The sequence below is a fragment of the Fringilla coelebs genome (assembly GCF_963513975.1).
Source record: "Fringilla coelebs genome assembly, chromosome: 6".
NCBI lineage: Eukaryota > Metazoa > Chordata > Aves > Passeriformes > Fringillidae > Fringilla > Fringilla coelebs.
In genome coordinates, this window is record NC_140034.1 from 58,525,520 (window position 1) to 58,541,850 (window position 16,331).

The following is a 16,331-nucleotide window of genomic DNA, read 5'->3' on the forward strand; positions in this document are numbered from 1 at the left end:
GGCACCGGGAGCGCTGGGAGCCCCGCTCCGGGCAGCCCCCGCAGGCACCTCTGGCTCCCCGGCTTTAACCCCATCCACACCCCGTTTCTGAACCGGCTGCACGGTCTGCAGGCAGGACTATAAGCAACGGCCTCGATTCCACAGGAATGCCATCATTCCAACGGCACTGAGAGCCATTCCTCCACTACAGCCTCTTTGCATCGCTACTTTCACAAAACACAGCCTGCCCCCTCTATATTCGAAGTAGCCTTCCTGATGCACAAGTTCAAACCCCAGCCATCATCTATCATCTGAATTCTTCTGGGACAAATAAAGTATCATGCAACAGACCATATGTGGATATTTCAGCAGAGCTCTTTGGAGTCATGTCCTGTCTCCTCAGTGTGATCCACAGTTATTTTATTTTACTTTCTCATATTCAGAATAATGCATGACAAACCTTCACTGCCTAAACAAAAATAGACACCGGGGTTGGGAGTTCCCTGAGTGCCTTGGGCCGTTTACACACCCTGAGGTAGCTCAGGCATCTGCAGAGGAATGTATTTCAGGCACAGCACAGGATCTATAGGACACTCATTGCAGCTTGCAGGCATGCAGAATATTCCAGAACGGAAACTGGCACCTGAAAAGTGTCCTAAAGATGTGTGAAAATCTAATGCATGATGTAGCCCTATCCCCCAGGGTGATGGATCCCAGTTACCTTTACTGTCACAGGACAGCAGTACTAGAGGAAAGTCACCTACACTTTAAAAATGCTCCAACACTCATGCTCTGAAAATCAGATCCCCTTTGAAATCAGATACACAAAGGAGAGACCTATCCCTGTATCTGTCCATAACTTCCAGGATGCTGACCTCTGAAATACAAAATACTGGTATCCATGAGCTAGTATTAAAATATCCTGGTTAAAAGATAATTAATCAGCCACAGTAGGGATAATATTTTAAAAATACTGCCCAAAGTAGAATAAGCTAATTAGGCAGGATTCATATGATGGAAAAATTAAAAGTTGAAGCTTTATTTAAAAGTTACACAAGCATGTGGATGATTAAAAGTATGCAGAATCATAACTTAATAAAGGCAGTGTGGGCCTTTTTCAGTTTCATTGTGCTCAGTGCAGTGGGGACTCAGAACCCAGTGTTAAAAACCCTGCTCTAGTTATTAGCCTCAATAAATGAGTTCAGTCATGATTTGGTCACGTTTAGAAAATAAGGTTTGTGTACAGCAGACTTTACTAACTGTGGTACTGGCTGGGCAGGGTGATTTTCAACCTTTTAACCTTAGCTATTCTGTTATTTTCTCGGCTTTCATTTTAGGTTTTGATCACTTGGGAAGTCACCCTGTGTTCCTGGTCGTGTGCCAGAGCTGACCAGGAAACTTCCTGAGCAGAAAACAGGCGGAACACGCCGGGGACACCGAGCGAGGGCTCCTCGCTTGCTCAATCCGAGTAAAGAAAAGGTGCCAGCCCCGCTGGGGAGCTGCTGCCCTTACTCCCACCGCCTTTCACTGCCGACACACCTCCACCAGGGCTGTTATCGAGCGGCTTCACGGGAAAAGTACTAGGCAAGAAGCACTTCAGCTTTTAAACGGGGAGACAGGAAGGTGGGAGCGTGAGGGGAGTGTGAGAGGAGTGTGAGGGGAGTGGGGGGGGCGGGTGTCGGTGCCGCGGCCGAGCCCGGGCAGTCCCAGGGTCCTGCCCGGCGGTGGGAAAGGCCGGCAGAACGGGCAGGGCCGTGCCGGGCAGGGCCGAGTCAGGCAGGGAGGAGCGGGCAGGGCCGTGCTGGGCAGGGCGGAGGGGCAGGGCCGAGTCAAGCAGGGAGGAGCGGTCCGGCCAGGGCCGTGCCGGGCAGGGCGGAGCGGTCCGGGCCGGGCCGAGTCGGGCGCAGGGCGGTCGGAGCGCGGGGCCCGCCCGCCCGGCGCGGGAAGCGGAAGCGGCGCGGCGTGGCGCGGTGGCGGAAGCCGCTCCGCCTTTCCGGAGCGCGGCGTGCTCGGAGCCATGAGCGTCCCGGCCTTCATCGACATCACCGAGGAGGATCAGGTCAGTGTCCCCGCGGAGCGATAGGCCCCGGGCCGCGGGGCTGGGCCGAGCCGTGTCGGGGGCGGCAGCCCGGGCCGGACCTGCCCCGCCGTGCGCGCCGCGAGCGCTCCGCGAACTCGTCCGGGCTGTTCCCTACAGAGACCGAGCAGACGATTGGAGAAACTTGAACATAGTGGTTGAAAGATAACCCGGTGCTTGCAGTTCCCTCTTCAATGTTCCCTCTCCGGCACTTCGATTTCATCGCTTCTCACCCCTACTTTTTATTTAGGAGATGAAAGCGGGTTCATATATGGGCATTACTTGGGTTTTGTGGAGTTCTCGGTACTGCAGGCTCGGGACGGGGGAATGCTGTGTTTGAGCTGCTGCTTTGTTACGCCTTTGGCTCTGTTGCCAGTGTCATTGAAGTATGTATGTGCGTATATATGTTTATATATACACAATGTGTGCGTGTACACATTGGAAATCTGCAAGAAATGGACACATGGCTACCAGCATTCAGCTCAGTTTTCACTTGCCATAATGCCGAGTACAACTTCGTCAGGTAACTGGTGTGAAACATCCTCAGTACGGCAATTTGTCCCAGGGCATTTAGCTTTTTCTTCTGGTTCCAAAATGATTTGACACTGAAGGAGATGTAAATGTCACAGCTGCCTCCTGGTCGCAAGTGCCAAAAGTTGTATGGCCTCGGATTGTTTCTGAAGGGTTATGGTTCTGCTGGTGAAGCCCTGAGTTATAATGAATAGGCCTATTGCTGAGGGAAAGGTATTTTCTTGGTGTAGGTTTAAGTCCTAACAGTGTAAGGCAGCTCATGACATTTAAAGGCTGGGCTGAATGGGGTTTTCCACCTGGTTTAGTGGAATGTTCTTGCCCATGGCATAGGTGTGGAACAAGATGATCTTTAAGGTTCCTTCCAACACAAGCCATTCTATAATTAGATTAGAAACTGTTGTGAGGTTGTGAAGACAAAGTCCTGCCCTCTCTAAAGTGCCTTTGTTTATGCCTTTTTTTCTTTTCTGGTGAACAAGCAACTAAATGGTTTTGATGTTTGCAGAGGGAGTAAAAGAGTAAAACTTCATAAGAAAGTGTCCTATAAAAACTTAATAGGGTTGCAGTGCAGTACCCAGTTGTAAGTGACACATTGACACTGTAAGAAATAGCTCTGTGACCTGATCAGTCACTGGCAAAACAGCAGGTTCAGCATATGGCAGAACAAAAATATGTAAGAAATTTAATTGCTTTGATTTTGTTATTCACAAAACAACTGTTTTGTTTAGTATGTATTTTCTTTCTCTTTTATAAGGCTGCAGAACTGCGAGCTTACCTGAAATCCAAAGGAGCAGAAATCTCTGAAGAAAACGCTGAAGGTGGACTTCATGTGGACTTGGCACAGATTATTGAAGTGTGTGATGTGTGCCTGAAAGAGGATGACAAAGGTTTGCATTTTAAGTCTTGTTAGTTTTGCTGTTTATTGCCATCAGTGCTTTCAAGCAGTAACAGTTGGCAGAGTTTAGAGATGTGTAGCACTAAAACACAAGCTGTGCATCCTCATAAAACTGGAAGTGCACATTTCCATCTTTGCCCTGGAATATTTGCATGTACTCTGCCCCTCCTTTCTCCAAACATCCAGCACTCTTTGAAGAAGTCAGAAGCTGAGCTAGACTCTGCTTGTAATGAGGGCATAGAGACTTATATGTAAAACAGAGCTTTTGATGCTCAGGTGTCACTCTGGGGAATAGATAATGTTTTCCATATGTAATGAATTTTGTTATTTTTCTTTACTTGACTGATAATTGGGCAGACTGAAAAGAAAACACAAAACTGGTGTGGTTCTCTTTGGAAAGGATGGAACACCACGCTTTAAATGAGCTGGGGAGGGTCTGTAATACACTTCAGTGTCCTTGTGCTCCTGGTGAAATGTTTTACTTTGCTTGAGCACTAGGTGTTACTGTTCTCACTGTAGAACTGTGGGCAGTTTCCTGAATGTGCAGGAGGAAGCCACTGTGTGGAACCTACAGTTCCTCTGATTTCTCCTGTGTGTAAACAGAATTCAGAGCAAGTTTGATATCAAATACCACCTTCTGTGTTGACCTTAGAGTGGTAATTCTTGTCTTAAATGGAGGTTTGTTGGTGTAAGCCCACCTGAGCCAAGTGTCTGGTACATTCTGATGAATATCCAGGTTGGTATCTTGGCATTTTCTTTCTTTTACAATTCTTGCTCATGCAAAGTGGTAATTCATATCGAAAGTATGAATTACTATTATCAAAGGTATATCCAGCACAAGGTAGCTACTGATTGCTGCTTGCAGTTTCCAACAGCTGTATGTTTTGGTTTATGCAGATGTGGAGAGTGTGATGAACAGTGTTGTCTCTCTGCTTCTTATCCTGGAACCTGACAAACAAGAAGCACTGATAGAAAACCTGTGTGAGAAGTTAGTGAAGTTTCGGGAAGGAGAGCGCCCATCTCTCAGACTGCAGCTGTAAGTGTTGGACATGGCAAAGTGAGACAGTGGTGACTTGGCCTCTGAAGAGGAAGGATTATCTTGTATGTCTTTAAATCAAAGTGTGGGGTGTTGCAGGAAGCACCCTTTTAACCTTTTTTTTTCCACTGTGTACTAATTTTTTTTCCCTTGGGTGTTACAAAGTGAAATTAATAAGCATAGTTTTCAGCTTTGCTGAAAATGATTACAAAACTGGAAGCTGTTACAGTTCCTGGGTGTAAGGTGCTGCCAGATGCTTTGTACTAGCCTGTGTGTTAAAAGAACATTGACATGCACTCCAGTAATGTTTTTTGAAGGCTCTCTAACTCCGTTGTTGGTTGTTTGTGCTTTAGCCTGAGCAATCTCTTCCATGGCATGGACAAGAACACTCCTGTGAGGTACACAGTGTACTGCAGCCTTCTCAAAGTGGCCTCGTCCTGTGGTGCCATCCAGTACATTCCAACTGAACTAGATCAGGTAATTAAGTGACCCTTCAAGTTGTGGCCTTTGTATGAACCGTGCCGCACCTAAATATTACTCAGAGCTGATACAGACCATCTCTTACAAACTGCCAGAGCCTAGAGAAATTGCCATGAAATGCTGATCAGAGAGATGCAACACCTCTCCTGTGAGGGAAAGCTGAGAGCATTGGGATTGTTCAGCCTGGAGAAGAGAAGGCTCCAGGATACCTTTATTGCAGTACTTTAAAGGGGGTCATTAAAGAGGGAGAGCAACTTTTGACATGGGCAGATAGGAGCAATGGGAGCATGAGAATCAGAAAACCTAAAAGAAATCTTTGTGCAAGATACTTTCAATCCTTTTCTGCTTGGGAGAAAATGAGGGGTATTTGTAGTGCTATTTTAATCTTTTCCTGAATGCTTCTTTTTCACTTGTATTCTACCTAGGTCCGAAAATGGATTTCTGACTGGAATCTCGCCACAGAGAAAAAGCACACTCTCCTGAGACTGCTCTATGATGTCCTAGTAGACTGCAAGAAAAGGTACAAAAGACAAGTCATACATACTAGACAACTCTGTATTTTGATGTACTATAGGTGAGCTGTAGGGAAAGTATTTCTCACAGGACTTGTAAAATCAATATGTACTGATAATTTGATCCAAATACACTTCTGGGGTTTTTTAAAATATTTTTAAGCACTCTTGCATTAAACCAGTGTTCCCAATAATATTAAAGGTAGTAGTGAATTAGCTGCAAACCACAGACTCCCAAAATAACACTATTCCTTTCTATAAATAATCATCTTAGTTCATTGTAGCATTATGCCAAGTTTATTATTTAATTGCACTTTTGACATTTTAGTGCATGGTAGTGCTATCTCTTACTTAATGATGTGGGAAGGCTTATCAATCATGCCTAACAGAATCAGTCTTTTTATGTAAACATTACCTTCAGGACAGAGCTTTCCACTAGTCATGGAAATTAATGTCCACAGAATACCTGCTTGGCCATTTTGAATTATTATCCTGGATCATAAGAAGCATCTTTGATCTAACAAACTTGGCAGACCACTGTCTTCTGGCATGTGAAGTAATCCAGTGTGTATGGTGCCTGTAAACTAATGCAGGTCTGAACTGAGAGCTGTCATCAGTTGATCTTACAGAAATGATGCAGTGGATTGACTGCCCTGGTCAGGACTGCTGTGATGGGCTGCTGTCCAGTGGCTTGGGGTGTAGTTCCACAACAGCTCAAACCTACTTAACCTGTCCCTGCACTTTGGGATGGGGATGTGCGTTCCTTCCCCCTGCCCTTCCACTCTGTTTTCAAGTTTTTTATTTTCCTACTGAGGCAGCTTCAAGCCCACTCCACTGCTGACCCACAGTGATACCAGAACTGCACTTGTGCATTTTCAGCATTTGCACAACCCTGCAGTGCTGCAAAAGGAAATTCTGTCCTGTACCCTCTGTTCCTGTCCCTTCCAGCTGCCAGTACCTGTGTGTGTTTGTGCTGCTGTGGGCATTTGTGTGACTGCTCTGGGGCTTGGCCTGGGGACATGACCTTGCTGGGGGTTTAAAAAGGCAAGTGTGAAGCTGTCGCAGGTGGAGAAGAGTTCCATCTGTCAGGACAGTTGGCTTATTCTGCCCTGCTGGAATTGTAGCCTGCAAATGCTGCGTCAGCATGGCAGGATCATAACCTCAGTTTAGGGATGATTAATCCTCATGGAGTAGTTACTCTGTGAGCTACATTACTGGGAATTCCTGTTTGTAACACTCAAATGCTTTTGCATCAATAGTTCTGACCGGCAGATTTCAGATAGTCAAAATTAATTGAGAAATGTTACAGATCTCTTCCATGGCTTAGTGCTTACCTTGTTTCAGAAATATTACACTGATAACATTCCTGCTCTTCCTCACTTCCCATCCTGTTGATTTATTGTGAGGTTTTAACTAGTTTCATTCCCAAACTTAATAGCCAACTATTTTTATCTAGTCCTGCTATGAAATCAGTGGACTAAACTTTAGTTTTTCTTTCCACTACTACCAGTACCCTTGCTATTAAATGGTTTTTTGCTTGCTAACCATAGGTGATTTTTTAAGATGGCCAATAAAACCTTCCACAAATCCTGTAAGACTCCTGCACTTGGTGTCCAGTCTGTTCACTGAGTGTTTCAGGGCACTTGCACTTCTCTCCAGAAAAGAAAAGAAGAAGTGACCCTGGCACCTTTGACCTGGTTCACTCTCCTGGATCAGTGGGCAGTGTTTGCAATAGTATGGGAAACTCACAGCAGCATTCCAGCTGTAGCACTCAGGAATGTTGCTCTATCTAGCAGTATGGGAAGATAAGTGGGAACTGAAAAGTACATGATAAAAATCATACCTCAGTTACTGTTGTTGATTTCTAATCAAAGTAAAAGAACTAGGTTGTTAAAGACAATTGAATTCTTTTGTTTGCTTGATTTCTGTTTTAACTTTGGTCAGTGTGGCAGAAGAGATGGTTTTTTTCTAGCTAATTAGGCTTAATCCCAGTGGATCTCCAGTATTGGTAGTTAATAGATTGGTAGCTCCTAAAAAGTAAATGTGCAGAGGTTGTGTGGTGTCCCTTTTCCTGCAGTAACAAGTGAAAGTTTGTTTTATCAAACCTTTTCCAGCCACCTTGATGCAGTTTAAAGCTGGTCTGTGCTGGCGGGATTCAGCAGCTTTGGCCCTGCCCAAGTTAAATTCAAACAGGTCTGGCAAGTCTGGCTATTAAACCTTGTAGCAAAAAGCTCAGCATGTCAGGCACCTGCAGAGTAATTGTTTCATTCCATTTTAGTTCAGTTTAATGTCATGTAATGTAGAGCAACTCAATTCCAGCATCTCACTAAGTCTCTGAATGCTCTGCTGTGGTTTTTTGTTCCTTTCATCTGCCATCACTCTTAAACTCTCACTGGCTTTTTGTCAAGTTATGCATCTAGACTGGCAAGTGCAGACAGGAGCACTTACTCAGGCTGGTTTACTAGGAAAAAATGTTCACATTTGCACCTTAGGTGAGACACATTTAACAACGAGCTGTGGTAAAACAGTGATCTGTATTAGTGCTTGAAACTGCCTAATTTGCAGTAGTAATCTGACGCTGAATAGAATACAAGACTGCCACAGAATATAAAGGCTGCCATATTTGAATAGAATAGAATGTAAAGGCTGCCCTATTTGCTGAGGTTCACAAGAATTTAGCACACAAAGTTTGGGAGTAATTGTCTTGTAGCATTCTGTTGTTTCCTAGAAATACAAGTGAAAAATTTCACTCCTTCCCTACTTAAAAAAAAAAAAAAAAGGCATCTGTATGTTGCCATTCCTGTATTAAAGTGATCCTTTCTCTCCTAGAACATCTAATTTTGGTAAGATTTCACCAGTGCTAAAATCATAGTCAGTCACAGACTGATTTACATGCAGATGCTTTTCTTATACATAAAGCTGCCTAAATTAATTTTTTTTTCACTGATACAGAACTGTTGGTTCCTCTGTGTCAATATTGGTCACCAGGGCAAAACATAAGCTGACCTCCTTAATGCTGGAGTTTTAAAACAAATGTGCCATTAAAGCTTATATCCCGCAATATGGTTCTGGAATGCTGGGATCTATAGAAAATGCCCCTGCCTGGGGACAATGTACATCCAGATTTTGTGTGATACTGGCTGTTGCCTATGATGTCTTAATATTTGTGCTGCACATCTCTCAGATATGGTCAATTCTCTGAGAACAAACTTCACCCTATGGAGTGGCTGCCAAACAGTGGTATGGTGAGATTTCAAATATAAAGACACTGTTATTGTATTACAGAATCCATTCAGCCCCGTGCTGCTGTATGGGTTAAACCTCTGTCCCAGCACAGAGCATACTGGGCATCTTGTGTTGGTTTGTTCTTCCCTGTGCAGTTGATGCCATTGGCCTAAGTCACTAGTGCAAATGGAAATTTTATTCTCCTAGTGTTTTGTTTTAAGACAAATTGTGTGTGCTTTTAGTCCAGGTGGGATAATTTGGTGTAAATTTTGCAACGAGCATCAGCGGTTGCTGGCCTTTATCGTGGTAAAACTGTGAAGTGAAAATAAAAAAAATCTGTTAAAATGACACAGTAACAATCTCAGAGCTGGTTTGCAATAGTTTTGATGTTGTTAACAAGATATCTGGGTGCACAAGGCTGTAGGTTTGATCAGCTTTTTGAGAAGGAGTTGTTTGTCTAAAAGGTGTCTGTCAGAGCAGTGCTGGAAGCTTCAGAGCAGCCTCAGCCAGTCTCACTGCTGGCTGCATAATTTCATCAATAAAGGGAGCAGCTCTCACTCAGAATACTTGGAGAATCTGTGAAAGAAGAGAGCAGCTTTTATACAGTCATTTTCCTGACCATAAATATTCTTTAAGAGATGCCATTTTACATTTGAAATAAACTTTGCAGCGCTACTTATTGCGCAATGATTAAATCCAGATGTGCACGAGAGGAGCATTCTAGTGAACCATATAAAGCTGTTCCTAGCTCAGAAAGCTTTTTCCATAACCAGCAGGTAATTAATCAGTTTAAGAGAATGAAATGAAGGGTGAAGATAAACATTTTGTAGAACAAGAATTGAAAGAATACATCCAGCTAATTTGTTCTCTCCACTAGAATTAAAAGGGATCATCTACATCTTTTTCAAATGTGATTTAATTTGACCTATAACATTATAATGGAATTATTTAAATATTTGAGTGCCTTGTTTGAACTATTTTTTCAGCAATCCTGAGGTAACTTTATTTTTTTTCTATAGTGACACTGCAGCAAAAGTAATGGTGGAGCTATTGGGAAGTTACACAGAGGACAATGCTTCCCAGGCTAGAGTTGATGCTCACAGGTAAGACTGACTTTCAGTTTCCTTAAAAGTAACTTTTCCTCAATTGCCAAATTATTTTGATCCCCTTACTATTAAGAGGATCAAATGGCCTGGCAGGCCAAGGGCTCTGCCTGTCCTCTCGTGTAGCATTGCTGACTCAGTCAAGAGTTTGTCTCTGCAGTCTGCTGTAGGTCTGGCTGTTTGTAGGCACAGCCAGGTTTATTCCAGTGTGCAAGTGCACAGGAGCGTTCCTGGTCACTGCTGAGAGAGATCAGCCTTGGATAAGGACTTGACATCAGCTGTGCACTCAAAATCTGTCCTGGAATCCTTTATTTCAGATAGTTTTACTTTTTGCCTGTCTTATCTGACTGTGAGCATTCTTTACAAATAGCACTTTCTCTTGAAAAAACATTGTTGCTGTCTTCTCTATGAGCAAGTACAAAGGATGTAAGCTTACCTGCTGAACAAGCTGGGACTAAACTGATTCATAACAGTGCATTTTCCCCTCTGGCCAAAATGAGTAAATGCCTGTGTTTTGATGTTCTAACCATCATGATTTTTCTTAGGAATTACATCTTTAGTTTCTGCCAGATGTGCACTACCATTAGTTCTCAAGGGAGTTGTTTATACTTAACCATGGAGGAAAATTAGTGTCTGTGCCTAAGTGGGAACTTCACTGGCTCCCCTACAGCAGCCTGTTCCTTCTGAAAACTCGTGTGCCCAGGGCTGTGTTGGTGCAGAGCTCAGGTTCTCCTGGTGTCCTGCTGTGGCAGAGCAAGCCAAGGTTTCTGATGTGCTGCTGAGAAAATTTCTTCTAGAGTTCCTGTTGCTAGTCTGCAGCTGCAACTGAGAAATCCTGGGCCTTGCACTGTTTGGTGTTGGGTTTTTCTCTGTTTTGTGTCACGTATTCAAGTATAATTAAATCTTCCAAAACAGCTTAATTCTGTGAAATTTTAGGAGCACAGTAAAAATACCTTTGTTCCTCCTAGGAACAAAGGCTGTGCTGGAAATAAATGCATAGATGAAAACTCTAGGGTGATCTGTGGTTTGACCACCTGGCACATTCCATTTGGAATACTGGACAAACTACTTTAATGCTTCCTGTTTCTTGGTTTTTCCATCTGTAAAATGACATATGTTACTTCTAATAATAATTGAAAACCCCTGTTTCCTAGAAAGCAAGGAACAACAAATTGAGTTGCTCTTAGTCATAAAGATGTGAATTGCTTTGAAAGTATCCATTTTCCTTTTCTCATCAGATGTATTGTACGAGCACTGAAGGATCCAAATACCTTTCTCTTTGATCATCTTCTTGCCTTAAAACCAGTCAAATTTTTGGAAGGAGAACTTATTCATGATGTAAGTAACTTTGTTTTTAGCGAGATGGTTTGATAACAGTAGACTGCTTTGTTTTAATGTGTCTTTTGAAATCCATTAGAACAGTTATCTGTGTCAGTAATCCTGAGCCGCAATGTGCTATTTCTTTTACAATCTTTAAAATTAAAATTGCATGTGAAATGTTTCCCTTTCAAAGTTTCAGAAACTCATTTACAAGTCCTGCCCTCACTTGAGTTCTGTAGCAAATTTTAAATCTGGGGAAAGGCAGTAAGCTCAGCACAGACTGCCCACATCTATTGACAGAAGACAGAATTCCAGCTCTTAACAGCTTATTTTTCTGTTCAATACCCATAGTTTCTGACTGTATCTGTCCAGTCTGCAAAGAGGGAAACCAAGATAATATTTAAACTGTTCTCATGTTTGTTTTCCATCTTGTAGCTTTTGACAATTTTTGTAAGTGCTAAACTAGCTTCCTATGTCAAGTTTTACCAGAACAACAAAGACTTCATTGACTCCCTGGGTAAGTTTTCAGATCATTACATTTCTGACTATTTACATGGTTTAAGGTGTGGAAGCTACAGAGTAATTCAGTTTGAATCCATGTATTGAAGCAAGGAAATTTCAAAACAGATCAGAGTTTGTAGATGATAACCTCTTGTAGACTGTGAGTGGGCCATCTAACCATGGTATGTTCTTTGAAAACAAGCTGGTTTATGGCTTTGGAACAGAACTATGGTTTTACCCACTGTTTTTTTTTTCTCTTAGAACTCCCCTCCTGAAAGGTTTAACACATTCATATCCCAGGCTAGGCCAGAGATCACAAGTACATTAAGGAAACCACCGCCTTGTATAAATCTCCTATTTTTTTTTTAATGATGAATAACTTTGTAACAGCAAATACCTCTGAGCAGTAAGATAAAGCATGCAAATTGTGTGTGTGTTTGTGTGTGTGTGTCTGCCTGTGCTGATGCATTAGACCCAGCAAACCACAGTCTGTCCCAGTTAATTTGTTTCATCACATGAAGCAATGTGATGGAATGTTAATGTCAGCACCCTCTTTATTTACACACTGTGGAAAAAAGGAGTAGTAATTAACACTTTGACACTCCCCCGTTGATGTGTAATTGACTGTTTCAAAGGAGCACTGGTTCATAAGCTATTGCATGCATTAAAATTACGTTTTTTATATTCCAGCTTTTTAGGACAGGGGTCAGTGACAATGCAGAAATTGCTCAATGATGCAGATTTTTTTATTACTGCATTAAGGTTTTGACATATTGGTAATGAATAAATGTTTCCATAAAAATACGATATTTTTTTTTATAACTTTGATTTTCAAATGACACTTAAACACTGCCTTGGATGCATGTGAGGAAAGCCATAGTTTGCTAAAACAGAGTTTAGTGCAGCTTTTTAACACATGCATTATTTTGTTTAATGGAGTGTGATGGAATTCTTAGAATAATTGCTCTCAGAGCTTTAAAATTGTGGTACTTTGGGTATTAAAATGATGGAAATACCAATGGGATTTTTTGGTGGATATAGCAGCAAGTTTTTGGTAGCTTCTAAATGTGTGTATAGGATAAGTGCATCTTTAGTCACGTGTATCTGAACATTAGTTATGCAGACATCTTTTGCTTTTCTTTTTCAGGGGAAAGTGGATTTGGGGTTTATCTTTTAGGTACTTGTCCACAGAAGTATTTGCTGAAATTGCTGTTACACCAACATTTGAATAAATTTATGGAAGATCAATTACACATCTATGTAGCGTTAATTGTATTATGTTCAGTTGTTGTGGTTTCTTTTGCCTTGCCTCCCAGTGTCTGTGCTTCCCTCCATGAATTAATTCAGTGTGTGAACTTTCAGTGGATCTAAGATTCATATAATCTTAGTAAAATCCTCAGATACCTGTGCAACTGTTTGGAAAGACAGTCTTACATTCCACTTATGGTGATTTCTCTATGGTGTGCCCAGAACCTCTCTGTGTCTTTGAGCAATGGACAAGCAGAGATTTGGAGGCAGCACAGATGGAAATGCTGAGAACTGAGTGGCTCAGCCATGGCTTTGATAAACAAGGGCAGCTTGGTCTAGACAACAATGTAGTTTTAAGATGAGGCATTCAAAAATTCTCTGTTCCTAAAAGCAATGAGATTTTAAACCATGCTTTAGACATATTTTTAAAAATAACTTGCCAAAATACTCTTTTAAAGGCTTTTTAGAATAGGATTCCAGTGGCAGTAGAGCATGGGCTGTAGTTGTAACCTTTCCTGGACCAGGATTAGTTAGAACTGGCCCAGGAAAGCTGTGCAGTGCAGGCTCCCACAGGCAGCATCAGTTTGTTACAATTTGTTGTTTTATTAATGCTGACAACTTAGGCCAGCAGTAGCATTATCTGTGTCAACTGCATCGCCCTAACATGGCCACAGTTAATCTGGTGTTATCAGCAGTCTTCTTCGCAAAGTTAATCAGCATCTCATTTGCATTTGTTAATTAGGGTTAATGTGTGCTAATTGATTTTTTGATGCTTGTAGAGTTCCATTAAACCCAGTTAGGTATAGTTGCTGGTGCTCCTCATTCGTATGAATTATGGTGATCTCGTTTTTGTTGAATCGGTGCCAAATAGGGAACCTGCATCATAATTACAGCTAATTAACACAACATGATGTCCTGCACTAATGTGCTTCCCTGCTAGTGTATGGGTGTTATAAATTCCAAACTTACATATTTACTGAAGCTATGGGAATGTTTATAATGTCATTCTAGAACAAAAAAATTGACACTCATTTTTAAGAAGCTTCCACTGGATCTTAGTTGGTACCTCGTGGACCTTGGGATTAAGAAGTGCCTTGTTTCATTTCAGTGACTTAACTTGGTTGACCTAGCTGTTTTTCCAGGAAAGTGGTCTCTTATTTAGACATGCAAGGCCTTGGCTCAGTTCCTTGTGTTGGCATCTATGCAGCCATGTGAAAGATGTAGCCTGACTTCAGTATCCGTTCCGCTGGTTTTGAACAGCAATTTTCTGAGCCACAGTAGATGCTTACATGAGCCTCATGATGCCTTTTTTGCTGTGGACAAACAAATTCAGTAGCAAAATGCTTTCTTCTGGCAGCACAGTGTTCTGTTCTGGAACCATCGCTGTGGGAGGTTTGTTTTCCAGAAACCACAGGAGAATGAGTGGTGAGGCTCTAAGATTTTTAGCATAACCAGCCATGAATTTTCCATTTTGTTGCATTGCTGTTCTTCCAGGTGACGCAACTGAAAATTTCACTTGCACTCTTACCACTTCAAATTCTGTTTAGGTGATGTTTTTACTGCTCAAAACCCAAAAATTTTGTAGATAATATATTTCTGCTAAAACCAACTGAGTCTCGATGAATTCACAATGAAACTTGCTATTGTAGCAAAAGATGAGGCAGATCCAGGATTTTGTATTTTACCTCAAAAAAACTGTTGACAATGAAAAGTACAATATATTTCAATGTGAAATAAATTTTAAATTATTGGAAGCATATATAGTAAAAATAACATGAAAAGCAAATTATTTGTATGAATTACAATTAGATCATTAATTAAACTATCAATACTTTTCCTCAGGCTTGTTGCACGAACACAATATGGCCAAGATGAGGCTCCTTACTTTCATGGGAATGGCTGTAGAGAATAAAGAAATCTCATTTGACACAATGCAGCAGGAACTCCAGATTGGGGCTGATGATGTAGAAGCATTTGTCATTGATGGTAAGAACTGTGGTTCTGCACATACTGCTCATCAAAAAGACCTTTATAGTCTTCTCAGCTCATGCTAAATTTTAAGAACAATATTAATTTTGATTGCTGTGCTTTTTACAAGTTAAAGCTGCATAACTTTATGTTTAAAGACAGGCCTAACTGTTGTGTTCTAACCAGGTTTTTCCTTCTCAGTGACAGGAACTGCATGTCATGTAATTCTTCACAGGACTAATAAATTGTTTGCAGGTTTAATTTGTCATCTGGTTTTGTTTGCTGTCATTAAAACAGGATGTGTTTGTAGGGGAGAGAAGTTCATAAAAATCTGTACAGGATATTGCTTTAATAGACTGGCACCAAACAATAGGATTCGTGCGTGACCTTCATATTGTTACATCATTTTGCATTTCTGCCCACTAGACCATTAAAACCAACAGCAAAACAGATTAGGTGAACTACTGAGTTCTTATGTTTGTATTGATCTCATTTTGAACCATTTTTGTGCAGTTTAATACCTTTGCACTATCATGAAAATGTTGCTCAAAACAGCATTGTTTTTTGCAGCTGTAAAGACAAAGATGGTGTACTGCAAAATAGATCAGACACAGAGGAAAGTCATTGTCAGGTAAGACAATTCTTCATGGCACTTTGCAGAACTTCGTGTGTTCTAATTATTTCACTTACATTTGTAGAATATTCTAACTAGAAGCAAGGTATTGTTCCTAGCAGTTGCTGGTAGTTAAATAGTTGCTATTTATCATAATTTTATTAAAGCTCACACTGAATGTGATTAGCTTATTTAATGAAAGAGTCCTACTTTCCAGGACATTTCATTTAATGACCTACTAGTGATAGGAATACTAATGACTGTTGTTGCTTTAAATATTTGTGAAGGCTACAGAATTCTCTTAACTGGTGAAGTGAAGCCCTTTCTAGAGAGAAAATTGGAATTTTCCTAGTTGTTCATGAGAGTAAAGTAATGCTGTAGAAGAATGATTAGGTGCGTGTGACATCTCTAGTAACCTTCTCCCAATTTTGTTTTACTTCTCCAGTCACAGCACACATCGGACTTTTGGAAAGCAGCAGTGGCAGCAGTTGTATGACACTCTAAACACCTGGAAACAAAATCTGAATCAAGTGAAAAACAGTCTCCTCAGTCTCTCAGACACCTAAGAATTTTTTTTTGACCTAGTAATATTGCTATAGATGAACTTTATTCAAAACTTTGATAATTTGAGTGAACGTTTCCAAAAAATGTATGCAATTGGCCCAAAGAAGCTTAATATTCTAAATTGGCACACCAAGAAAGAAAAAAAAAAAAAAAAGGAGGCAATAAAACTAACATGGGAAAATGTCTTTGTTGATTTTCTTATACAATCAGCAACAAGAAACTGTTTGGTTATGTTTCTTTTGTTCATTTTACAGTATGGGAACATTTCTTTGCGAGAGGTGT

The 16,331-nt window shown here is 41.3% G+C and overlaps 1 protein-coding gene across 1 annotated transcript; it reads left to right on the forward strand.

Annotated features, from left to right (window-relative positions):
* The first annotated feature begins 1,888 nt into the window (after window positions 1-1,888).
* On the forward strand, window positions 1,889-16,232 carry EIF3M (eukaryotic translation initiation factor 3 subunit M). Its single transcript, XM_084208578.1, has 11 exons — window positions 1,889-2,038; window positions 3,339-3,471; window positions 4,377-4,515; window positions 4,869-4,992; window positions 5,421-5,515; window positions 9,752-9,835; window positions 11,074-11,173; window positions 11,591-11,672; window positions 14,747-14,890; window positions 15,443-15,503; window positions 15,931-16,232. Exons 1-11 carry the CDS (start codon window positions 1,997-1,999, stop codon window positions 16,049-16,051), a joined length of 1,125 nt encoding a protein of 374 aa, XP_084064704.1. The 5' UTR covers window positions 1,889-1,996; the 3' UTR covers window positions 16,052-16,232.
* The last annotated feature ends 99 nt before the right edge of the window (window positions 16,233-16,331 follow it).

Coding starts and splice junctions, on each gene's coding strand:
- EIF3M (XM_084208578.1), top strand. CDS start 1,997: ATGAGCGTCCCGGCCTTCATCGACATCACCGAGGAGGATCAG. Junction 4,516..4,868: donor CCATCTCTCAGACTGCAGCT/GTAAGTGTTGGA, acceptor TTTGTGCTTTAG/CCTGAGCAATCTCTTCCATG. Junction 4,993..5,420: donor TTCCAACTGAACTAGATCAG/GTAATTAAGTGA, acceptor TATTCTACCTAG/GTCCGAAAATGGATTTCTGA.